Source organism: Kogia breviceps, chromosome 6, assembly GCF_026419965.1.
Source record: "Kogia breviceps isolate mKogBre1 chromosome 6, mKogBre1 haplotype 1, whole genome shotgun sequence".
In the NCBI taxonomy this organism is placed as follows: Eukaryota; Metazoa; Chordata; class Mammalia; order Artiodactyla; family Physeteridae; genus Kogia; species Kogia breviceps.
The window spans coordinates 65,243,918-65,271,605 of NC_081315.1; the positions used below are offsets into that span (position 1 = coordinate 65,243,918).

The window sequence follows — 27,688 nt, forward strand, 5'->3', positions numbered from 1 at the left end:
TCAAGATAAACCACATGAATTTAATTATTTCCCTCTTAAGTGTGCTAAGCAGTCAGGCAACCATAAAAATATTTCAATATTCTTAGAGAAATGAACTATTTTTTGTCAATTCTAAGGAACTGTGTAAAGTACAAAAACAACAACAACAAAAATATATACATGCAGGGGATGTATATTAATTGATAAGAAAAATTGAAATACTGTTTTCCAATAAAACTGTGTTGGAACTCAAAAGGTCTTAGTGTTTCCAAAACACAGTATTCACTAATCACTGATAATAAATTGTAGGAGGAAATATTAAGGTTGAAATAATGGTTGAAGGTTGTTTAATCTCTTTGATTCTCACCTGAAAAAAAAAAAAAGGGTTGAACTAAATGATTACTATATGCTTGGAGAACAGGCATTCTACTCTTCTAGGTTCCATTCTTTCCTGCTTCACTAGTAACGGTTATTTCAATCCATTAACACAAATGCCTTAACTATGGCTAACAACAAGCCAAAATAAATTGTAAAGTTAAAACCCACCAAACTATAGAATTAACACTGGGAGGAAATCCAGGGCATTTGAGTTCTCTATTGAGAATACTCTTTCCCCACAGCTCTTGAGTGGATAGAATCTGGTGCTCCTCCGTGGTCTATGCCGGATGGGGAGGCAGTGCCTACATTCTAACAGCCCCCTCTCCATCATCCTTGCATCAGCCTAATGCAAAAACTTCTCTTCCTTGGAGGTTCTGCATCAGCAATCCTATCACACACCTCTCTATGAAACTGCCACCTACTATTGCTGGCATTTCATTGTCACCTCTCTTCCCTGTACTAATTCTTGCCAGTGCACTGGAGGATCTCAAGGACCACATGAACAACCTATCTAACACCTCCCTTCTATGATCACCTTTCCTCCAATGAGCTTTACCTCTACTTTACTCCAGAGCCAAATTTGGACACAGTCCTTTTCTTTGCTTGTCTCACTGCTCCAATTTTGATTGCCATTACCCTACCTCATTCCTCCAGTTCACCCATTCTTTTTCTCTCATTACATTTGCTTTCTAGCCTAGCCGTTTTTGCCCAACCCAGTGATCTATCCCTTTTCTCCCAGCCTATCACTAGCTGCTTGACTTTACTTCTTCCCCTATCTATCCTATACTCCTTGGTGTTTCTCTTTGACTACTTTTATTAGTATTTTAAATTTCCTGTCCTCCATGTCCTCCTGCACCAGCTGTCCTGCAAAGCCACAGCCTGTGAATAGTTCAGTCAACCACTCTAGCTCAGGCAGCAAAGGCTAACTGAGAAAGGTAAAGAAATTACGGATCTTCTGAGAAAGAGGTATTCCCTCTTCCAAGGCAAGGGTTATACGGCACATTGTGCCACCCCCATCTGCCCGTTTCTCCAGTCAAACAATGAGATCCTATGTTTTTCTATTTAAATAACAACAAACCCTTCCCTTTCTTTTCTTTTACAGTCGAACTTCTTGAAATAATTTTCTTCCCCTACATGATTTTCATTTATAAGATAAACCAAAAAAGGGAACTTCAAAGGTCAACTTACTTCTCATCTCTGGCTCATAACTCAGTGAACTTGGTTTGTGGACCCTATATTGTTTTAGCAGTTTTTTGTCCCAGGCACCACAATTTAATGGACTTGCCAAACGTAAAAACTCCCTAAAGAAGAGACAAAGCAAAGTTATTCCTTGATTGGGAACATTATATAGTTCATAAACTAAACACACAAAAAATGTGACTTAATGAATTATAACAGACTAATTAAAAATACTAAAGCAATCTGAACAGTTACTATAATATACAGTGCTAATTTTATGTTTTAATTCACCAAACAGTGAAAAGAGCACCAAGTATTGTGAAAAGTTACAAAGGAAACCTGGGGAGCATGTTCTGGAATGTGATGGACAGAAATACAGTGAATTGTCAAGGGGGTTACAAAAATAGAAGGCTTGTACATCCAGTCATTTACAGCATCATGTAAAAGGAAAAAAATTTAAAAAAAGAATACTTCTCTGAATTTTCAATTCCCTACAGCAGAAAAAACAAATATTTAAAGGTCAGGTACTCTTTGCCAGTTTTTCACATAGCGTGGGATACACAATTAGCTCATAATCTATGGCTTGTCAGCAGCTAGGTGCCTGTACCATCATGTGACCTCTGCATTCACCTAATTCATTCACTGTGAAAACTGAGCATGTCCAAATGGTTGGTTTCCATCGCTTCCTCTGTTTATCTAAGTAGGCGGTGCAAGTTATTTAGTAAAATACAAGTATTAGGTATGAGATAGTCTCTTTCTCGCATTCAGTCTCTCTACTTTTAAAGTAGCAGATCATCAAAAAGGATCATGGGAAAGTCTCCATGTTGTTTTCTAAACTTTAGGTCTCTGAATACATTCATAACGTGACAAAATGAGTAGAGACTGTGTCATTCATCTTGGTATTACTAAGGCCTGGCACACTGCCCTGTACAATACTGTTTAACAAATGTTACCCACAGAGGTTTTTCTAAGCTTGGAGTCAGTTAAAAAATATAAATTACAAATAGAGTCTAACCATTTTTAAGAAAGTTCCAAAAGTTTTATGAAAAAGGAGTACTTTAACAGCAGAAAAGAATTATTTTATTTATTAAAATATATATATATATATTTATTTACACTAGGACTTAGTTGCGGTAGGCGGGCTCCTTAGTTGCGGCTGAAAGTGACAAGATACATGAGAATTTTTTTTAAGGAGGGACAAGATGATTTAAACATTATATCTGTTTGGTTAGGTAATTTCAAGGAAAGTGTTTTTTTTTTTTTTTTTAATGTTGTTTTATCCCTGAAACACAAAGCACTGTTTCTCTTATATTAAAAAAGGTTATTCAAATATACCTATTTCTTGAATGGCTAAACTGTACAAGGTATATCCATACCATGGAATACAACTCAGCAATAGAAAGAAACAAACTCTTGATACATAACAATTTAGATGCATCTCAAAGGCACTACAACAAGTGAAAAAAGCTAATCACAAAAGGTCATTTACTGTAGGATTCAATTTACATAACATTTTCAAAGTGACAAAATTTCGGAGATGGAGAACAGAGTTGTTTCTAGGGGTTAGAAATGGAGGGGGTTAGGGAAGTGGCTATGATAATAAAGAGGGAGCACTGGGGAGATCTTTGTGACATCTTTTTTTTCTTTTTTTTTTTTGCGGTATGCGGGCGTCTCACTGTTGTGGCCTCTCCCGTTGCGGAGCACAGGCTCCGGACGCGCAGGCCCAGTGGCCACGGCTCACGGGCTTAGTTGCTCCGCGGCATGTGGGATCTTCCCGGACCAGGGCACAAACCCGTGTCTCCTGCATCGGCAGGCGGATTCTCAACCACTGCGCCACCAGGGAAGCCCCTTTGTGACATCTTAATTGTGTGATGGTTACATCAATCAGACACAAGTGATAAATAACAGGGGAACTGTAGCATACATGGATACATCGTACCAATGTCCGTTTCTTGGTTTCCATACTGTACTATAGTTACATAAGATGTAACCACTGGGGGAAACTGGATGATGGGGACACAGAATCTCTCTGATCTACCTTTACAACTTCCTCTGAATCTCTAATTATTTTAAAATTTAAAAAGCGTTTCTTAAAAGAGTTCATACACATAAAATGTTCTTATCTATAAAGTAGATGCAAGTCATACAAATATAACATGACTTCATTTTTAAAGGGAAGTGAGAGTCTGCTGGATTCAAGCAGAAGAAATGACCAATAGACAAAAACATCCTGTTTACTAATAACTAGATTTATCTGTTTCTAAGCGTGATATTTTGGGCATTTTGCCCATTTTTTGGTGTTTTGGCTTTGCCCACAGATAACTGAATATATGTTTATTAAAGCAAGACTCTTGACTATAAAGACTCTAGAAACGGCCATTACTAATGGTGGCTTATTTGAATGTGAAGAAGAGAACATACTGACCTCAGCACCATGGGCTCCAGAGCCTGAGAGGCTAATCGTTCAAACATCCGCTGGAGGGGCGGATGCAGTGAGTGGTCCTCATCAGCCAGTGCAGCACTGCACCGCTGCAGCAGTCGTGCATGGAGACCAGCTTCACACATGACTTGCTGGTTTCTTTCTGTGTGCACCAGTGATTGTAAAATATTTGCCACAGCAAGTTGAAGGTCCAAAGCATGCTGGAGTTAACAAAGAAATTCATGCCACCAGGGCATTCTTAATAAGACAGGTGATAGTTCTCTCCTTTTAAGAGTTGAAGCACACCTTTTAATATGAGGTCTCTACATGCTTCAAATTACATTCAGATGAATTAAGTAGCTGACTTAGAGGGACACAGCAACTCCAGAACAGGGCTAGGGAAATATTTCTGGTCTTCATTCTGCTAGAAGCATACCTAGCTCGACTCCATTTTCTTTCAGGTCTTTCATATTACATGACTATATGTAACTAGTAATATTTTTATTTTTATAGAAATAGTGGGTATAAATATTTTTCATGGTAAGTAAATAACCAGTTTAAAGAATGACCTATTGTTAACATTTGTGACACTTCAGGCCTTCGAAACCATACAACATTTTAAACAAAACTAGTCACCCAAACTCCGGTTCACCCAAACTCCTGAGTGTTACAAATGAAAATATATACATAGCCTCAAAATAGTACCTTCAGTCATTTTTCTTCCTGTATTATTTATTAACAATTTCCACTGCTGAGCAGGATTTACAAGGAGAAAGAGAATTATTTTAGTACCAGAAGTAACTGCATTTTAACAAATAAGCTGTATTCTAAAACATACGTATCTACCACTCATTAGGAAAGTTAAGACTCAAACACGAAAATCCTGTTTTTTTCCTTTACCTACTTCAGTATGTGACACAGAAAGGTTCCATGTCACCTTCTTGGTCCCACTCCCTTGCTCATGCAGTCACACCTTCCACTCATTAAAGACGGGAAGGAACCAATCTATCCAAGCTTACTTCTGGCTGTGTCACTGACCCAACAGAGGCCAGGAGGTCCAGCATAGAAAGCATGGCTCCAGGATGGATGATGACAGCATCAGAACTCTGGAGAGATGAAGTTGCCACATGTAGTTTCAGGTCAGCAACGTTTTTAGGAGGGTAGGTGGGGGGAGTTGAAACAGAATGATATGCATGCCTACGAAAAGAAAGAAGGGTAATTGGGTATTTAATTTCAATCACATTCTCTGTTCATTTTCTTCATCTTCTACTACCTTTCTCCACTGAATTAAAAAAAGCCTTATAATTAAGGGTTGGGTTACAAAACACCTTAACGTTGGGAAATTAAAAAACAATATATTATCAATTCTTGAGTCACGTATAGACAACTTATCAAGTCTTTTAGGCTCTTGTATGTTTTTACCACTTACTATTTTGATTGTTTCATTAAAGAATGGCACATGATGACTAGTTAACATTACTCTATGGTGTATTTGAAAGTTGCTAAAAGAGTAGATCCTAAAAGTTCTCATCACAAGGAAATAACCATTTTTTCCTTGAATCTATGTAAGATGATGGATGTTAACTAAACCTACTGTGGTAATCATTTTGCAACACATGTAAGCCAAGTCATTACGATGTACACCTTAAGCGTTATACAGTGCAGTATATCAATTATATCTCAGTAAAAGTGAAAAAAAGAAAAACAAAAAGAATAACATACATGACAGAAAATATAAAGAATAGGTGAAATTACAGTGAGTCAAAGCTCTAAGAAAGATGACAGTTCCGATAATTTGTGATGAGAGTACAAGTTATATTAAGTGCCTCAGTGAGAGTGTTTCCTTTGAAATTTCCTATGTGTTTTTAACCTTTCCTTAAACCAAGGGTAATATAATCAAGAACAAACAAGATCAAAGCAGCCTACACTATAACTGGTTCAACTGAGTCAGAGTTGGCTCAGAATCCTGGCCACATGTCAATAAATGTATTAAGAATCAAGGGGAGTTCTCCATTAGCTTATTTGGAACTACATTCACGCTCTTTTACATTATCCTCCCTACCACTGAGAATAGTCACAATTTTTAAAACTTGGGATATTTTACTCAACAAGCTTCCATGAGTTAGAAAGCCTAGCTATGCCCTGAATGCACAACATTTCTTCTCATCAATGATCTCCACCGTCTATTTCATACTCTTCTTCTGCAATTCATGAGTTTTGCACATTTTGTATCTTGGCACAAGGAAACAGATGCTTGTGGCTTCAGCCTATGGGAGCTCTTTGTTCCAATGAATTGGTTTCAGCATAATTTGTCTAATGCTGAGCTCTGTCACTGAGAGCAGCGCAGTTTCAGCTCTCTGGCACAAGAGCAGCTTGGGAAACAGATGCTTTAAGTCACTAATTTAGTAGCAAAGAATTGGCACTGCCTTTTTTTTTTTTTTAAGTACCATTCTCTTTTTAACAGAGATTCTAGGAAAGTATTCAGCTTCACTTAAAAAAAAGAAAAAAAACACATGTGCTCTACTGTTTAAAGTCAGCATATCCTCCACCTACTCATTTTTTTAACTCCCTGGGTTTTTTTTTTTTTCTGTTTTTGTTCACTAAGATTTAATTTCTAAACTTACCAGAATAGTTTTCTAAATGTTTATTAACAACAGGTATCCTCCTCCCATGTTTCTCCTTTTATTCTTTAAAATATTTTGACCTAACTAGAAAAAAAATGATTCCTAATTCCTCTATTGTGTAATAGGAACTCCAAACCATTAAGAAATTTCATAAAAATTGTTTTCATTACACATAAAAACTAATGCAATTTTGAGAAAAAACATCAATTCTAATTGTACATTCTAGTTACAGGCCTTCTGAAGTTATTTCTTAGTTGCCTGATTTAATATAAATTTGAACTTAAAGTTTTGACATGTATAGCTAGGAAAAAGTCCTTTATGTCTTTGGAAACTGAACTCTACTAATATGTAACTATTATAGTAGTAAACTTTAAAACCTTATATAGAAAAATATTCTAATGTAGGAATTACATTATTCTTCTCAAACTAGAAAAATACTGTGAACATCGTAGAAATCTAAAGCATGGTATTTATTAAATAAAATTAGGTCTATTTTAACAGCCAATATATAACATTAATTCTTACTAAGTCACTTAGGTATTACCACAGGTATTACCACTTTTTACATTTACAGACTGTGGTAAGCTTATTAAATTGGTAACTACCAACCAAGACCTAACCATTTGCAAAGACAGGATAAAATGACATTGCAAAATTTAGTTAATTTTTATGTTGCAGTTACTTTTAAAGCTTAAAGAAATTGCTACTTACTATTTCAATCTAAATTCTCATATATACTTAAGACTTATCTACCTCTTTTGGGAATATATACTTAAATATTTAAATTCTGAATTTGCTTTGCCTTAATTATCAAGTGTGTATAGGCACTGAGTAATGGACACCATGTTCGAATGAGAACTAGTACTCGCCACACCTTTTTTGCCATTGCAGATACATTCTGAGAGTCTTGATTACTATTTTGTATTTTGTTTTCCCCTCCTCTAACTGTTACTGAATATTGTTCAGCAAAATTCTGTTCCATTATTCCTTCTGAATAATGAAAAGAAATTACGAGTTTTAGTTTTCCAAAATAAGGTTTCCTAGTTCTTTTTCCTCCAATTCTTCAAATAGAGAAGAATCTCCAAGATTTTACTTGCCAGACAAGTATCACAAGTTGAAATTTCCTTAGTACCTTCATCTCCACAAGCCATAAAACTAACACAATGTTGGTTTTTCCTTTTGCAAACAAAACAAAACATGTTTTGCCACAAGAAAAAAGATGCCCATAAGCTGATGTAATTTGAGATGTTCTTGAGATACTCTAACTTTAAACATTACTATACTGTGAAGTAACAAAAGTTTTCTTTATTAGCTTATGATTCTTATCACTGAGCAAAATGTATGTAACCTGACCAGAAAGGCAAGCTACACTGATCTTATTATTAGCATGAACAGTGCTGGGAGCTTCCTTGGGGTAACATCAACTTGTAAGCCTGCTTAGAATTCCCATGGATAAGATACACTCAACTACAACTGCTGATTCAGTGACAGTTTCCCCTTAGGTCAAAGACAGGACATCCTTACAGGTAGTTGTGTCGTAAAAGATGAAAAAATGTTTTTGATCAAAGGCCTTAAATAACTATGATATGGAATAAAATGCTGTTTTCCCTTTGTCAAACTACTATTTAAATAAATAGCAGGTTCTGATGGATTTTTAAATATTTGTCCCCTTAATCTGTGAATCCCTATTGAAAGTGTTCTGTAATTTTTGGTTAATACTTAATGAATTTAAACACAGCAATTTTTAAGCTTAATCTGTGAATCCCTATTGCAAGTGTTCTGTAATTTTTGGTTAATACTTAATGAATTTAAACACAGCAATTTTTAAGCCTTTACCATGTATGACAGAATCATAAATATGTTTTAATGATTAAAACTATTTAATAATTGAAACTATTTTTCTAACATCCAGGAGTTCTCTGGGATAGTAAGCACACATGAATCTTCCAACACAAAGTATACCTTTTACCTTATTCATTTTAGCAACAGAAAAATACACTAGGTCAACTCAAATTGATTTCAGAATATCTTGAATCAAGAACTGCTCTTACAAAAACAAAAAAGAAACAGTAGTTTTAAAATACAAATACATTGAACAATACTAAATTCATTTAACTATGCCATGATTTACTAGAAGAAAATGAGCTGTAAGCCCCAGTGTAAATTTAAAAGAAAAAGGAAAATACAAGCCCATATACCTAATGAATATTACTCTTAAAATATAATGAAATACCAAATTTATAACAAATACTTCAAATTTGGTACTAAATTAACCACAACTGCGTTCAAGTTTCAAAATCTGAAAAACAGAAATAAAATTAAACAACAACATAGCAGAACCTCAGGATTCATTTTTAAAAAGCCACAGTGGAAGAGAATTAATACAAGACTTAAGGACTTGCACTTGCTTATGAGGAAAACAGGGGCAGGAAGAGTATTTGGTGCCAAGTGCACAGACTATGATCATTTTAAGTACAGGTCGCAAATGGAATCTCAAATGGATCTTAATTGTACTCTTGTCAATCAACTGCTAGTTCTTTATAGTCATAAGCTTTATATATGAGGTAGACTACATCAGTTTAGAAAGAGATTTACACACAACTGATGAAAACAGGAGCTAGGGGAGATTTTTTTAAATTCATTTTTTCAAAGGTTAGCCTGCTGAGTCTTCATAACAGTATCACATTTCAACTGGTTGAACCCGATTGAGAAAATACACATTTCCTCAGCCAGTGCTGGGACGTTCATTTTGAAGTAATACTAAAAACCAAAGAATGATCCCAAGCACATTTAAAGTGAAAAGAAAAAGGAGAAAAGTATTCTAGTTAAAGAGTAGAGGCATTACATCTTCATTTCTAAGTTAATTTTAATAAAATACATGCTGGCTCTAAAATGCATATTTTAGTCCAAATAATAGAGTTGGATGACAAACTTCTACATGTCCTTCATATCTTCATAGCATCAACACATTTTACTCTCATAAATATACTCAGCAGAAGCTGACAGTTTTAAAAACAAAAACAAAGATACCAAATAGAAAGAAAATAAAGTTACAAAGCACAAAATCCACATTAATATATAACTGAGCACAGAAGAAAAAAACCCATACAAGTAAAGATTGACTTCTGTTATTAGATCAGTACCTTTTCCTGGACAAAGCTGGTGTACCCCAAGGAGAGGGGAGAGAAGACTCACTTGTCAGGCAAGGAGGGATCTGTTCTGCACGACTACAGACAACAAAACAGGGTGGTTTAGAAAGGTTAGAACAGGACACCAGGTTGGCAGTTGGTTAGTTTCACAAGAAATACCAGTAAAAGTTTAATAGGGAACATCCTCCATACTCAGCAGGAACAAGGAACAAGACTACAACACATGCACTGAGGGAAACAGAAAAGCATGCTTAAGGCAGATGCTTATTCATTAATGTTAACATGTAACATATTTGTTAAACAGAGTACTATAGGCCTTGCTTTTTTGAGGAAGCAAACTAAAAATAAGGTATACTAACTAGGATAAGTTAGAAAACAAGGGAAAAGAGGTTGAATCTAAATACACAAATTTTAATTTTAAAAAACATCTTATTCCCTCAACACTACACTCTCCCATGGTTTCTATAAGTTAACAATATATAGGCATTTTTATTTTCAAGGCAGGGAAAATTTGAAAACCTTTTTTTACATTACCTGTGTTTTCTATCTAAATACTAAGGCCAAAGAAATATTAAGAAACAAGAAACATCTCAGTAAGTATTTCAAAGTAGTTAATTTTACCCTTAAGGATATAAAAGCTTTTAGCTCTACCCAATAGAGTTACTCGCTTTATTTATGGGGCCATTATAGAAAGAATTCACTCGTTTTATGAAGTAAAACTATGGTAATGGTTAAAAGTGATAATGCTTGGGGCAAATTAGCAGCATGATCAAAACAATCACTCTCACATTATTTTCAAAGTGAGAGCTTAATTGAAAACACACTTTAAGAACTGAAAATAACTGATTTACGTAAAGCAGACATATGATCTTAGAACCCTGGATTTCCCACATCACAGATTTTATCACAATATGTTACCATTTATTTATGTGCTTGTATTTAAGGTAAAGGATGGATATAACCAAAGTAGCCTTGTGCTGAGTTGCACCCTCAACGCCTAGCACGATGACTTGGCATGCGATAAGTGTTTGTTAAGTACTTATTTAATGAAGGAATGAGTAAATTAATCTGATGGACTCTTGAACTATCAATGTCTCCCAGGGAGATATATCATTTTTTGAGGATTATAAAATGTTAGGAATGATTATGAATGTTGAGACTGTATCATCTGTCTGAAAATACATATAATCATAACTATGTTCTACTGATAACTAATATCAATAAGTCTGGATGTACCTAATGTTCTTGAGAATAAAGAGGAAAAAGAAAACATAGGAAACACCACCATTAAAAGTAAACTTCAGGGACTTCCCTGGTGGCGCAGTAGTTAAGAATCTGCCTGCCAATGCAGGTGACATGGGTTTGATCCCTGGTCTGGGAAGATCCCATATGCTGTGGAACAACTAAGCCCATGTGCCACAACTAGTGAGCCTGTGCTCTAGAGCCCACGCGCCACAGCTATGAAGCCCACGCACCCTAGAGCCCGTACGCCGCAACTACTGAGCCTGCATGCTGCAACTACTGAAGCCCGTGTGCCTAGAGCCGGTGCTTCACAAGAAGAGAAGCCAGCACAATGAGAAGCCCACGCACCACAACGAAGATTAGCCCCCGCTCGCCGCAACTAGAGAAAGCCCACGCATAGCAACTGAGACCCAACATGGGGGGAAAAAAAAAGTAAACTTCATTGAAACTGTTCCGCTAAGTGCATTGAGAGCTTAACTCTAACCTGGTTTTACAAATAATACACAGATGTCCACGCTGAAAAGCTTAACATCAGAGCAATAGTAATATTCACAAATAAAGTGATAAGTAAATGAGAGAGAAGATTCATTTGTTTTCATTTTCTTTCAGGTTAAGTTATAATTTAAGACTTAATGTTGAAGTCATACATAGTATACCCTTTAATTCAGAGCACAGAGCAGAGCCATACCTGTCAAAAGAATCTGTGGCTACTTTGTAGAGATAAATAAAGAGTTTACTGCAGTGCCGTAGAGTGGGTGACACTGAATCCATCAAGATTACGTCTTCCTCTAAAAGTCTTTGAAATGGCTGTGTATTTGAGGGGAAGACATTCATGGGGCTTATTTTTCTTAGGTCTGAGAAACAGCCAAGAAATCGAACGGCATCTGCCAACTTCTCATACTGAATCTCTGTTTTGAAGAAATGGGAGTTGGCCGGCTCATAGCGCATTGCTGCAGTCAATGTGCAGAACACAGTGTGGAGAAGTTCAAACACTTGATTCTGGTTCACTTTCTCCCAGCCATTCTTGGGTGGTGAGCTCAAGGATCTTTCCATAGCAACAAGCAAGGATGTAATGTACACAAATCCTCCAACTTTCCTAAAAACTGTTCTTGAACGATGGCTTTCTCGAAGGACTGACAGGAGGGCCTACGGGGGACAAAGAAACAACAGAAACAAAAACAAACATAATTCAAATTAAAGAAAAATAACTGTACATGAATGTCAAAGGGGAATGCCATTCTGTGAACATCTGATATGAGTATTTTTTGTCATTTACTGAATAAGCAGTCTTATGAAGCATGCCAAATATTTTGCTAATTAAAAAGTGCCATATTAAAAGCAAAAGATCGTTTTAGAAAACACTATCGCATATTGCTTTTGACAGAATAATGGATATATCCAAATCCTGGCCGAAAAGCTTTTCTTATATATTTGATGAATAATGACATCAATGAATTCAGTGATTTTTACAAAGTAATTTTATTAAATAAGTAAAATACATATTCGAGTATAATTTTACACAATCATGAAAACTTACAACTGTGTGTATACAAAATGATTTATTCTAGAAAGGATTAGAGAGATGATCAGGGAAGCCAAGAGCTGAAGTATTCCGATTCATATAAAATGACCATATCTCGATGCTTTGGAAAGAGCAGTCACTTCAGAGGAGTTATTAGACATTCTCTCTTGCAAAGTGAACTGCGGCCTGAGGGCTGAAAGCATGCTCTTTCCCAGAATAGCTGTTAAGGCCAAACAGGTAAAACAATCTTTTATAATGTTATTTTCTGAACTGTCATACTTTTAACATAGTTTATTATTAAAAATAACACATTATAAAATTACTTAACATTTTATGGAGCATTTACTATGTATTAGGTACTTCTTTAAGTGCTTTAATACATTAGCTTATTTAATTCTCTCAATAATCCTATGCATTGGACACTATTATTATCTGCACTTTAGAGATGAAAAATTGAGGCCCCACATGGTTAAATAATTTGCCAAAAGCTTATACAATGGCAAAGATAGGATTTAAACCCAGGCAGTCTGATTCCCCTACTCATGCACTTAACCATGAAGCTATACTGCCCCAAAGAGCAATTCGAAGTCTGTTTGCAGATACACAGGCTCCTTTTCCCTGTTTCAGCAACTGAAACACCATGAGAACCTAATTTTGCTTAAGACACAATTTACAATCTTCCTAGTCATTACATGTGAAAAGGCCATTTTATTAAAATATCTCATACATTTCTAATAGTATTTGCAAAAGGGAAAAGCTAAATATTAATATATATAATTACCTTTTTCAAATATACTATTGATACTTTAGAAATTATGAGATTCCACTGTACATACCTATATCTTATTATTTTAAAAGACAGAGAATGTACAATCTGTATATCTAAATAAAATTTAGAAATACAGTGTATTCCTTTCAATATTCTGCAAGCAGTAAGTTTCCATTTTGTTTCCGTATCTTTTCAAATTTAACAAACTGTACTTGTAAATATCAACTCCTATTTACAACAAGACTTCATAACTTTTTGTTATTTTTAAGCATCTTATAACCTAGCTTGAAGGTTAAATACAAGGGCTAGAGTCAGAACGCTTGGGTGGAAATTTTGACCCCAACATTAAAAAGCATTTCACTACAGTCAGTTACTTAACCTTTCTGTGCCAGAGTTTCCTCTTATGTAAAATCTAGACAATAATAAGAACTTACTTTACAGGAAATACATGTAAAACCCTTAGCGAAGTGCCTGGCATAAAAACCCATAACCATCATCATCTTCAAAAACACACTGGGGAAAAACTGGACATGTATTATTTTGTATATGAGGAAGCATGAGTTAAGAGTCAAAGTAATATGTACAAAATCGTATCGCTGGTCAGAATTATGATCCGGGTCAGAAAAACAATGCTTATTAATCCTTAGTCCCAAAGTACTCTATGTTGTGTGCTTCTGGATAAGTTCACCTCCTACTGCCTCAAAACTGGTTACTCTGTTGGCACTGTGACATTATCACAGCATCATCTTGGTAATCTGAAAATTTCAAATACCATGAATAACTTAATATCCTGCTTAAATCAATAATTAATGATAATGTAGCAAATGCCAAAGTTACAAGGAGATGTAGATGCTAGGTGGTTAATTAGGCAAAATCATCAGCTACATATTCACTCCATTTGCATAAATCTAATGCTTACAATTCAAATTTGTACATTGGCAGAATTATAAAATACTACATATTACAAACTAAACTACATAGGCCTGTGGTTGTCTCAACTGAATGGAGACAGTGAGAAGCAATTCTGAATGAAGCAAAAATGGAAACTGAAACTGGAATCCCAAATCCTCCTCGCTGCCTTCCAACACTACTTCATGCCCTCAACGCAGTGGAATGCTAGAGCCAGCTCATACCAGTCAGGAGAGCGAACAGTTTTATTTTTGGAATTCTGCATACCAGTTGTTAAAAACAAAACCATAATTAAAAATTAAGTTCTATAAATTTAAAACTAAATTATTGTAAAAACAAAAGTAGTAAATACTCAAAACTCTGTACTTCTTAGTTATTTTCTATATTTTATTATTACTTGTGCCCTTGAGATATTATACAATGGGGTGCTACTGTATACCTCTTCCCAAGCCACATTCAGTAACACATTAGTTGCCTGAAACAGGTCACAGTGGGAGTACTGACACCATGGAAATCAGTAAATGCAGCACTATCAAGACACCCTCCTGTCTTCCTCCTGTCTCAGAGTCAGTTATCACCATTTACCAGAACAACACTGTTTTAAAATTACAAGTCGGTTAACTGCCTCTTGTTGGCTTTATCTACCAATATTTTACAAATCCAATTACAAAGGTACCAAGAAAGGAGGAAAATGTATGTTTAAAAAGTTGGCAACCTTAACAACTTTTGAAGGCACTTTTTTTTACCCCAACAATCCCCTCAAATATACAAATGTTCCTCGATATTGATATGCATGTAGATGTCTTCCTTGTCTAAGAGATAAATTGTGGTCAGATTATTCTTGCTTTTAAGTTAAAATGCACACTCAAAATTGTCACTATGGGAATTCCCTGGTGGTCCAGTGGTTAGGATTCTGTGCTTTCACTGCCAGAGCCTACGTTCAATCCCTGGTCGAGGAACTAAGATCCCACAAGCCATTCAGCCAGGCCAAAAACAAAAAAAATTGTCATTATACTCAAAACAGGATGAAACATACAACAGCATAAAGAAAAACACACAAATTTCTCATTATTGATGAGAAATTAACTGAATAAAGCAAAAGTTTAATAAAAGAAATACATGCTCTCACATTGTTCACAAATAAAGTACTTTTGGTAATTGAAAAAAAAAAAATAAATAAAAAAAATAAAAGAAATACATGATTCTAGAAGGGAGCTATACGTCCTGTCATGTCTGTGGCAGGAACAGGGTGAGGGTCCCAGGAGAGGAAGTCAGAGGGAAAAGAGACAGCTGTCATCCCTAGGGCCCTTGGAGGCCAGGTTAGACACTGGCTTTTCTTCAGTTATTATTTTGACATAATTTTAGACTTGAAGAAAAACTGCAAGAATAGTTCATAATAGTTTTAAGTCATTTTAAAACAGCCACAGATTTTAGTAGTAAAAATCATACCAACACACTTATCAAACTTACTCTTAGGATGTCAGTCTTCAGCTGCAGTTCTGTTGGTGGGGCTGAGTGCATCAACCCCAGGAGCGTGCCCATGTCATCATCCCCATTTGGAGAAAGCACCAACTGCTGGATCATCATCAGGGCATGCTGCCGACATTGAGGGTACCTTACTATATTATGTGCACATCTTGCGCCTCCAAATTCTCGAAAAATTCCTTGCAGGAAGGAGAAAAAAGAACAATATGGGCTAACTTAAAACATTCTAAGCCAAATGAATTAAAACCTGATCTTTCTGTAGAAAGAGTAACTCAAAAGAATGCACATAAAACCCACCCAGCTATTTCACTTTTTAAATTACAATAGGAAAATCTCCTTTTAAATTTACAATTACAATACAATACAATACAATACAAAACTGTGGGTTGTCAGCAAAGGCATATACAAATTTTCTGTAGATTTCCTTTATGCAAGAATGCCCTGGGGCTTCCCTGGTAGCACAGTGGTTAAGAATCTGCAACTAAGCCTACGCACCACAGCTACTGAAGCCCATGTGCCTAGAGCCTGTGCTCTGCAACAAGAGAAGCCCACACACCTCAACGAAGAGTAGCCCCCACTCACTGCAACCAGAGAAAAGCCAGAGAGCAGCAACGAAGACCCAACGCAGCCAAAAATAAAATAAATTTTGGGGAAAAAAAAAGAAAGGAGAGAGAGGAAGAAGCAACTGTTAAAAAAAAAAAAAAAAAAAAAAAAAAAACAGGAAAAAAAAGAAAAAAAAGCATGTCCTGGTATGGTCAACATGTCCAACTTCTCCAAATCTAGACTATCTGGAAATTTCATAGGTAGATACCAAAGAGGCCAATATTTTTATGTAGAGGCTTTACTGAACAATACTTGAAATCAGTTTAGTAAAAGGTTTTTAGATGAACAATATCCCAAATAAATGAGGTTTAAACTGAACAAGGCTTCTAAAACAGTAGCAAGAAAACAACGGAGTAAGTTATTCTGCAATGAGAAAAATTACAAGGAATGAAACTTTTAGTTAGTAGAGCACACAAACAAAAAAAAGACAAACGCTATAACAGAAAGCATTAGGCACTGCACTGTCCCAAAGGTTTTATGTAGACTGACTGATTTAATCCTCACCCTCTACTACACAGATTAACATATGAGACACACAGAAGTTGAGTAACTTCTCAAGAAGCTGAGTGGCCAAGGTCAGCCATACAGCTAGCAAGCAGCCAGCAGGATTTATGTCTATATAGGCGCGTTCTATAGCCTGTGCTTTTGACCATGAATGATACTATTCTTATGTCAAATACCATCTTTTGAGTATATAAAAAAAAAATGGACCAAGTGATCTAAATCATCAATTAGTTATTTGCTCCAAAGTAATTGTTCTATCCTTTATGCTTTCAGAGTACCTTATATATTCCACTATTGGAATAGTTTGTATCAAACAGTCTTAGTATCATTTGCTTATATATTTGGTCCCCCATTAGAATTTGATTTCCTTCTGGCCTGTGTTTCAAAAAATGTTTCCTGAAGGAATAAATGTCAAGTATATTTTGTGGAAGTGGCCACTGTTCTCTCTATTTAGTGACTTTCTATCTATTTGCTAACTTCATAAGAATTCTATAACCTTGAAGTGAGTGTAAGTCATGTGCCTGAGATTTAGCACATGGAAGGCCAGGTTTATTTACTTCCTGGTTGTCAGGTAGTGCCCATTACAATGGCTAATAATTTTTTGAATACTTACTATGAGTGAAATACTATCTTAAGTGCTTGAGATCACACAGCTAATAACATCTTTCTTAACAAGGAAAAGACAGTCAATAAGAAAAGGTGAAAATGTCTGGCACACTGGGAGATGGATTAAGTGACATTTGGTCTTATAGGGTCAACTCTTCAGTGGAATTGTTCAGTCTCTTCCTATGTAACTCTAGATCATGTCATAAAAAGCTAATTTGCCAAATAAATTGTTAGTACATCCTCATTACATTTCTGACTATTTCAGCTAACTAAACTTAAGTTAGTGGAAATAAGGAGATTATGATACCACAGACAAAATGTTAGTATCATTAAATTTTATCATATTTATTGTTTGTATTACCTTCTAAATTCATACAACTCTGTACTGGCATTTACCAAAACTGTACTTAAATAATTACTTATACAATTATGTGTTTACATCTTTCTTCATCAGGTTGTAATTCCTTTGGGTCAAGAATTATCTTTTTGGGCTGCGTTGGGTCTTCGTTGCTGCGCACGGGCTTTCTCTAGTTGTGGCGAGTGGGGGCTACTCTTCATTGCGGTGCGTGGGCTTCTCATTGCAGTGGCTTCTCCTGCTGAGGAGCATGGGCTCTAGGCACATGGGCTTCAGCAGTTGCAGCACGTGGGCTCAGTAGATGCAGAGCACAGGCCCTAGAGTACACAGGCTTCAGCAGTTGTGGTGTGTGGGCTCAGCAGTTGCAGTGCACAGGCTCTAGAGCACAGGCTCAGTAGCTGTGGTGCGCGGGCTTAGTTGCTCTGTGGCATGTGGGATCTTCCCGGACCAGGGATCGAACTCATGTCTCCTGCATTGGCAGGTGGATTCTTAACCACTGTACCACCAGGTAAGTCCAAGAATTATCTCTGCATTTTGAAAATTTTGCATATTGGGCTCCTCCGCATTCAGGCAAATAGGCATGCATTTGTGTGTTTGCTAGTTCATTTATTTGTTCATTAACTCATTCATTTCTAGCTTGCCATAACACTTAAAATACAATTCAAGTTCCTCAGCATGGCCTAAAAAAGCTCTATGTGATCTGGGCTCAGCCTACCTCATCACTTATTTCTTTGAAGTTGTATTGACAATGGTGCCTGGGAGGTTTTTGACATTGGCTAAAATTTTAAGTAATCTTTTTCAAAAGCAAGTGTGATATTTTATAAATACAGCTGGACCATTTATTAACGACAGGTAGAAAAAGACTGAAGAAAAGCTGAGATTAAAGATAAACAAAAGATTTACTGAATCTAATTTTACCTGGGAGAGGCAAGTTTTATTCTTTTCAGTATTTCCCTAAGGTTGTAACATTATAATACTCTGTCTTGAATTACTAAATAATTAAGAGAATCACCATGTTTTGGAAAATATTTAAATAAGCAAAGTTATTCGATGAAGAGTCTGCACTATATAAGTAAAAAAACAGAAGAAGAATACTTCAAACACAAGGCATACGATAAAATATAAGAATATATTTTGAAGTAATAATAATGTTATATATTTTGTCATTCATAAACCTAGGAAGATCAAAAGTATTGCATTTCTAGAGATATGATGGTGCCATCATGGAATCAATAGTTTTTCCTCTAAGTCACAGGAGCATTTCAGAAGCAAGAATCATTACAGAAGACAAACCAGAGGTAATATCCTCCCAAAGCACTTGCTAGAAAATTTTCTAATTACCTGCATTTGTGTTTGATCCTTGAAGAAGCACTGTCAAGGTCTCCATGACCAACAAAGCCAGGTGTTTTTGGTCTTCAAATGAACTATTATTTCTTGAGTCCCCTAGGAAAAAAGAATTAAAGGTCCAAATCACAGAAGTTATAAGCTTATTTTTTTCTGGATTTAGGATTTTTTAAATAATTAAAAAAATAATTCCTATCACTTTTACCATCAACACAACTTACATAATACAGCCTTTAAAAATGATACTCATGTCTACCAGCTACTAAAAGTGAAGTCAAAATCAATGTTTATAGATTTCATTTTGGTGTGGCTAGAAGGCTAGAGCTACCTAACAAATATTAAAAAGGAAAATGCCAATCAAAGTAAAATGTATCCTTCTCACAGGTGCTTTCCTAATCAAGGTCAACAGAAGAATGCTAGATTTTAATGCACCAAAGAGAATGAAAAGTTTATGCATAGTGCTGTCTATTCAACTTGCATTAATTCATTCAACACATTTAATACTAAGTGCCAGATACTACTATGCTTTAAACAGATTTATCAGAAAGGACGAAAAACATCAAATTTAAGGTAACAAAGAAAACAAAGTAGTAGACATTGGTCACGTGGATCATAAATATTTTCCTCAGTTTTTACCTTAAATTCTCTTCCACCACGACATATTTCTGTCCCTGCCAACCCCCTGCCTCTCCCCAATTCCCTAATAGAAGTTGAAGGAACAAGTTAACTTGTGGGAAACATTCACATGGATCTCATAATAATGCACATTAAGTAATTCAAATCAGTAACAAAATGACAGGCAAAACATGAACAAAACACCCTGCTCAAACCCATGTCAAATAAAAATAAAATTATGCAAAGTGCTTTACCTTGTTCATTTAGTGCCTGAGTTGGATCCTTCAAGAGGGCAGCATATTTGTGCAAAAGGTTTACCATGACCTCCAGAAGACCCACCTCCCTGAACACGTCTTTAAATATGTAGTCGTGTCGTGTAAACTTAAGAAGTGTTTTCATTGCAATAATGCTACAGTGGTAAGAAGAGCTAGATTTTAAGAGGATGCTAACACTAATAAGTTCTTTACAAGGGATATAATTTAAGCTAAAAACGACAAACTCCAGCATCTCGAAGTATTTGTTTTGTACTTCTGGGAGTTTAGAAATCTTTTCTGCAAACTGTGACAGTGTGTGCTGTGACTCTAGGATGAAATAATTGGCATTGTCAGCCATGTAAATATTTGTGATGGCATCAAGAATGATGTGGGCAAGGAAGTTGGTTTTTGCTTTTAAAAATGCATTCTGAAGAACTGCAAAGGCCTGGACGTTTCTCACACTGTGACCTAAAATAGAAAACAAGAACACAAAAGTCAGTGCTATGTGATATTTTCATCGTGGCAAACAAGTCTATTTATTAATTTATTTTTAAAATATGGAATTTAATATATTTATTTATTTATTTTTGGCTGCGTTGGGTCTTCGTTGCTACATGCAGGCTTTCTCTAGTTGCGGTGACTGGGGGCTACTCTTCATTGCGGTGTGCTGGCTTCTCACTGCGGTGGCTTCTCTTGTTGCAGAGCACAGGCTCTAGGCGCACGGGCTTCAGCAGTTGTGGCACATGGGCTCAGCAGTTGTGGCTCGTGGGCTCTAGAGCACAGGCTCAGTAGTTGTGGCGCATGGGCTTAGTTGCTCTGTGGCATGTGGGAACTTCTTGGACCAGAGTTTGAACCCCTTTCCCCTGCATTGGCAGGCAGATTCTTTTTTTTTTTTTTCGGTAAGCAAAATAATATCTTTTTTAAAAATTTAATTTAATATTTTTTAACATTTTTATTGGAGTATAATAGCTTTACAATGGTGTGTTAGTTTCTGCTTTATAACAACGTGAATCAGTTATACATATATATATGTCCCCATATCTCTTCCCTCTTGCATCTCCCTCCCACCCTCCCTATCCCACCCCTCTAGGTGGTCACAAAGCACCAAGCTGATCTCCCTGAAAGCACCAAGCTGATCTCCCTGGCAGGCAGATTCTTAACCACTGTACCACCAGGGAAGTCCCAAAACAAGTCTATTTAAACAGATTATGAATTGTAACATTTATCAACTATTTACTAAGAATACATCCTATTTTCACAAAAGGTCTTCTTTGTCTTCAACAGGTTCAGTCATTTAATTAAAAATAAATAACACTAATTAAGCTTTTAATGCAGCACTATGAATATTCTGATTCCAGAATAGTATATATTGAAACATCAGACTGTTCTAGAAAAAATAAAGTAAATTATACAGGTCTAGGGTTTAGAGTTTGGAAATGTGTAGGAGTGTCACTTAATTATTATCTGTAAGACTGACCTTGACTATAAGAACAGTTACCTCTCAATGTGAAAAGACTTTCAGGCTGAAGAGGTAACAGGCATGAGAACAGCAAAAATGGCAGCAGGAAAACAGGAGGGGAAAAAAATTCTCTAAGTTCCAGTTTTACATTTTTAATTATAACATTAGAACTTTCATGAAATTTTAATTCAGAAATTTATTTTGTTTTCAAGCTGAAAGTGCAATTTGTTTACATACACATTTGTTAAAGCAGTTTATGGCCAGCTACTAGCTATATTTATAAATATCTGATTTTCAAACACACCAACTGGAAAAAACAAAAATCTGTATATAATAGCTCTTGTGAGGCAAATTAGTGACAATCATTATAAAGAAATTAACATAGGAAATATGTGAGGCAAATGAAAACAAGCATTTGTCTATAAAAACTGTCCCCAGATTCACAACCATTAGGAATATAGAGCTTTTGCAAGAGTGACCAAACAGTTAACACAGAGCCTTACAGAATCAGCTGCATTTTAGAAAGAGGATAAACACAGAACGAGGAAATATATAAAATGGGTTAGAAAGACTGCCCAGAAATTCTGGTTTGGACATTATCTGAAAAATGCAAAGATTTAAAAAAAATCTTCAGTCTATATGTGACTTTAACTTTCTGTTTGTTTATAACATACAAACTTCTTCCATGTGTGCCAAATGTCAAATCCTTACTTCCAGTTCCTTATTAATGTGATGCTTGCTCTTTTTGAGTACATCTTTACTTTTTATTACCTGCAGGTAGTCAAAAACCAAGCTTTGATAGACTGATGAACATACAAATGTACAAGTCTGACTATGTGTGACTAATAAGGTTAAAGAATAACTGTAATCAATATTTTGCATCTTTGGGCTATATGACAAAATCAATTCTCACCATAAAGAAAGGAGTTAGAAAGAGCTGAACTTAGGGTAATGTGGGAAAATTTAGATTTTTCCGAGTTTAATTTTCATGATCTGTTTTTAAGTGATGTCACTGACAAAAGATAAGGCATATAAACCACCAACCCCAAAGAGCTGAACTGAACACAATGTGTAAAAATACACACAATTAAAAGTCAAATGTAAAGTGTGGTAATCCTTGCATATAAAGATAACAGTAGAAATGCAGTGGTCAGAGGAATTTTGGCTCTTTGTAATTTTTTACTTACAGTAATGAATCTGCTCTGATTCATTACTTACTCCTTAATCCCCCTTGTTATCCAATTCATCTAGGGGCCGTTAGCAAGTAGTTAAAGTAGGTTGATCAGAGTAAATGACCAAGGAACATCAAGACTAACTGGTCTCCAAGACCAGCTTCAAGAGCAGAGCATTTTAACCAACGGAATAACCAATCAGTCTTATACTAACATGTAAAATTCAATCATTGCTGTGACTAATCCAGAAAAAGATTTTGTAATATTATTTACAAATTTAGTACACCTTATATACAATGAAACTAAACAGAATCTAATAATTTGGCTTTCTATCAGGAGAAACGATCTAAAGGAATGTCATAACTCTAATTCCAAAATTAGTGGCATACACATTTGAAGTGTTGATGGTATCAGGAGTAATTATTCAGAACTGTTATAGCCATTAAATTCCTACAATATTTAATTGGGAAGGGAGCATAATTAAATCTAAAAGATAATTAAAAGATTGCTCTATATGACACAGGAATATCCCCTAAATATTGACACATAAATGCTCTAATATTTTAACTAAACAGATGTATCCTGTGTAAGTTTCAAAATTTGCATTAACTGACTAAAATCTGTTTAGCACACAAAAATAAAAGTAAGGAAATCATTCTAACAGATGACAATCACCATCTCATTACTCTCAAGTCTATATAAGCAGAAACAAAAGAAACTAATTATTCTAAGGTTTAGAAGAACAAGTGTATCTACAACAAAGAATAGAGCTTTCCTATTTTCAGAATCTAATGTAAAACTGAACGCTTGAAAAACGAGCCTGTATGACACAAGCATAAGCAAAATGTAAAATGAAGTAAGAATAAAGGTCTAAATAAAGAAATGCAAGCGTTCATTCAGTAAACAGACACTGAATATTATTTTTCAGATTCCAAGTCACCAGAGTTAGATTCCATGCAACACTGCAGAGGATGGCTCTGAGGAGTAGAGATGAATAGAAAGGTGAACAGTTACAAAGACACCTATGGTAATCCAGGTGAGTGATCTGCACAGCCTCAACTAAGGTAGTGGCAGTAGGGCTGTTACCAGAAGGGAGGAAATTAATAAATGTTTAGGAAGTATAAGACAGAAAGTAACGAATGAATTACACATGTGAGTGACCAATCAGAATGACAGCTGGCTACAGACAATCCTTGCGGGGTTACACTCCCGCGAGCCAGCTGAACATCAGCCCTGGCCACATTTGCATCCAATATAAAGTGAACGAGAATAGATAAAAAGCTCTCAAAAGTAAACCCATGATGAACAATGCAAGGCACTTTGGTTACTAACGTGAACAAAAATATGAGAAAGGAAAAAATACATTATCCTTTTATATTGGTTAATGTGTTATGAGAAATAATGTGTAACAAAGACAATGTTTGTAAAGGTGAAGCCACAGAAGAGTTCTGAAAAAGACAGGTATGGTCTTTTTTTATGAAGAGATATATTCTCTATGAAACATGTATTAAAAGCACTCACTGTGTTTAGTGAACAAATTTGGAAGCTATAGAAAGCTATGAATTACAGAGTACAACCTTGCAAAGATGTGTCTAGCATAGTTAAGGTAAAAAAACCACCATGGAGTTGTTATTAAACAGAGGACTGGGCTTCCCTGGTGGCGCAGTGGTTGAGAGTCCGCCTGCCGATGCAGGGGACACGGGTTCGTGCCCCGGTCTGGGAAGATCCCACATGCCGCGGAGCGGCTGGACCCGTGAGCCATGGCCGCTGAGCCTGTGCGTCCGGAGACTGTGCCCCGCAACGGGAGAGGCCACAACAGTAAGAGGCCCGCGTACCGCAAACAAACAAACAAAAAACCAGAAGGACTGCTACATTTTTCTTTAATTTCCTTCTTTAGAAAAATCTATCTGCTGGTGAGGATACAAAGTTTTATAAAAAGCTTTTGCTATATAATATAGAAACAGGAGTCATTTTCAAGCTTTAACATACACACACAGACAAATTTACCAGCTTCACTAATAACTCAGTCTACTTTTTCTTTTAAATTTTTTATTTCTATACTGTTTCCCTTGACCTAAAATCAGCAGTAAAAATAAGGTAGGTAAACTGTATCTATATAGAGAGCAATATAAGGCAGATATATTCATGTTTTCTCTTTTAAATGTAATTATCAATGAATGGGTAAAAATTCCTCGGTAACAGGAATTTTCTTTTCATAGATAATGGAAGGGAAACCAGTGAAGTCAAAGAAAATATTCCCCAAAGTACCGCTAAGAAATAACTGACATAAAGTATGATAGTTTCAAATATATCAGAATACACACAGCTCCAACTTATAAATAGTCCAGACCAAAGAGTTAAAATCTGTAAACGACTGTCACTGCCTCATTCTATCAATTTTTAATAAACATAGCCTCATCACAGCTGGATTTCCTCATCTCCATTCCTGTGCAAATAGTCCATTATCTCTTCTATAAACTACAACAAGCAATCCAAAATGAAATTACAAAAACAATTTTATTCACAACAGTATCAAAAAGAATAAAATATTTAAGAATAAATTTAACAGAAGAATTTAAAGTTCTATACAATGGACACTATAAAACATTGCTGAGAGAAAATACTAGGACCCAAATAAGGGATAGTTGTATGCTCATGAATTGAAGGACTCAATACTGTTAAGCTGTCAAGTCTCTCCAAACTGATCTACAGATTCAATGCACTCCCAATGAATATCTCAAGAGGCTTTTTTTTTTGTTTTCAATAATTGACAAATTATTAAATTCATATGGAAGTTCAAAGGACTAGAATAGCCAAAATAATTTTGAAAAGGAAGAACAAAATTAGACAACTTAAATGACTCTATTTCAAAACTTTAAAGATATAGCAATCAAGACCATATAGTATTGGCTTAAGGACAGACACATTAATGGAGCAGAACTGAGAATGAGTTCCAGATGTATCATTATATAATCTTTTTCAATAAAGAGTCCTAGCACGTGTGCATATCTGTATCAGGAAAACAAACAAACCTTACTTCCTACCATATACAAAAATTAACTTGAAAGGTATCATAGACCTTAGTGTAAGAGTTAAAATACGAAACTCCTAGAAGAAATCAGGAGATTTCAGTGAATTGGGGTTAAGATTTCTTCAGTATGAGGCAAATCCCACAAAATATTTTAAAAGTGATAAATTGGACTTCATCAAAATTAAAAACTTGTGATCTTCAAAGATACTACCAAGAAAAGGCACATCAAGACTAAGAGAACATACTTACAAAATGTTACGTATCTTATAAAGGACTTATCCAGAATATCTGAAGAACTCTTAAAATTCCAATAAAACAAACAATCCTATCAAACATTAGACACAGAGATCTGAACAAAAGTAGAGACACAGACAGCAAATAAGAACATGAAAAGATGCTTGAACTATTTTAGAAAAAGGCAAATTATAAAAAAAAATACTATTATATACTTGAATATCTAAAATTAAGACTGATAACAACAAGTGTTTCTGAGGATGTAAAGCAAACTTTCATACATAGCTGATGCAAATGCAAAATGGGACAGCCACTTTAGAAAATAGTTTGGCAGTTTCTCATAAAGTTAAACATACATCTACCATATGAATCAGTAATTCCACTGCTTGGTATCACCCCAAAGAAATGAAAACATATGTTCACACAAAGACTTGTTTTATATGAACGTTTCTGGTACATTTATTCATGACAGTTAAATAAACACCATCAACTGCTGAATGGATAAACAAATTGCAGGATATCTAAACAATGAAATATTATCCAGCATTAAAAAGGAACTTCAGATATATGCAATAACATGGATAAATGTTGAAAATGAACAAAGCCAGATACAAGAAACTACATAATTTATGAGTCTAGTTTATGAAATTCTAGAAAGGGCAAAACCAAAGCAGATTGGTGGTTACCAGGGCAAGGGGATAATGAGGGGGGCACTGAATACAAAAAGGAACAAGGAAACTTTTAGAAGGATGGGAATATTCCATGTCATGATTATGGTGGTGACAGCACAACCACATGTATTTACCTAAACTCATCAAACTCAACACTTAAAATGGATACATTTTAATATATACAAATTATACCTCAATACTGCTGACAAAAACAAAACATATTCCATATTCCCTTTATGTGGGATAGAACTATCTACTTTAGCCTGTATAATAACTCTATAAAGTAGGTCATGGGAAAGACATAATTTTAAGTTATAAATGAAACTCAAAATGATCTAGCTTGACCCATTCATTTTATAGAATATTACATCAATGTTTCTGAAGAAGAAATTGATATCTAGAAAGGTTAGGTCACTCATGGTTACCTGAATTCTGACTCTTAGGGCAACGTCCTTTCTAGCTAACCCTGTTTTCATAAACATGTCACTGAATTCTCAAAATAACCCCCAGAGGTGCTAGGTTATGTATGTATCATGCCTGCTATGGATGAGACAAAATCAGGCAGACATATGAGGAAGGTTAATTTAGATGCATTAATTATCTCATTATAGTAGTGTAATTACAAAATTATACTTCTGTAACTAAATATTATGTCAGTGTTACAAGCAGATTGAGTAACCAAATGAAACAATGAAATCTAAAATAGGATGTATACTGCTGAGCTATTTTTAGTTTGAACTCATAGAAAGAGTTAATTGTAGAATACTCAAGCTAGAGTCCATGAATTAGAAGTTAATTTAATATTGTTCCTTAATATTAAATAAAATGAAGCCTTGAACTGCTCAGTAAGATATTCCTAGATTTTGCTTATTTAAAAAGTTCTGTATAACCTATACACTTAGGGTACAACTTATGGAAGTAAGTTTGGCAACTTCAATCTAAGTTGTGACTTTTCAATATAATTTTCTCCAGTAAATTAAATTTAGGATATTCTAGTATATCTATTTATTCTCACTGAATTAAAAATTTTTAACTGGGGCTTCCCTGGTGGCACAGTGGTTGAGAATCTGCCTGCTAATGCAGGGGACGCGGGTTCGAGCCCTGGTCTGGGAAGATCCCACATGCCGCGGAGTAACTGGGCCCGTGAGCCACAGTTACTGAGCCTGCGCGTCTGGAGCCTGTGCT

At 35.4% G+C, this 27,688-nt stretch overlaps 1 protein-coding gene across 6 annotated transcripts in view; it reads right to left on the minus strand.

Annotated features, from left to right (window-relative positions):
- Positions 1-27,688, minus strand: part of WDFY3 (WD repeat and FYVE domain containing 3) — a 283,768-nt gene that overhangs the window by 112,317 nt on the left and 143,763 nt on the right. For 5 of the 6 annotated variants that reach the window (XM_059066368.2, XM_067035985.1, XM_067035986.1 and 2 more), the window contains 8 exons: positions 19,937-20,404; positions 19,065-19,166; positions 15,641-15,834; positions 11,659-12,116; positions 9,723-9,806; positions 4,975-5,152; positions 3,962-4,176; positions 1,546-1,658 (listed from right to left, as the gene is read on the minus strand). In XM_059066368.2, the coding sequence (XP_058922351.1) occupies positions 1,546-1,658; positions 3,962-4,176; positions 4,975-5,152; positions 9,723-9,806; positions 11,659-12,116; positions 15,641-15,834; positions 19,065-19,166; positions 19,937-20,404 (1,812 nt within the window). The remainder of the gene's footprint in view (positions 1-1,545; positions 1,659-3,961; positions 4,177-4,974; positions 5,153-9,722; positions 9,807-11,658; positions 12,117-15,640; positions 15,835-19,064; positions 19,167-19,936; positions 20,405-27,688) is intronic. The other variant, XM_067035987.1, reaches the window with a different exon arrangement.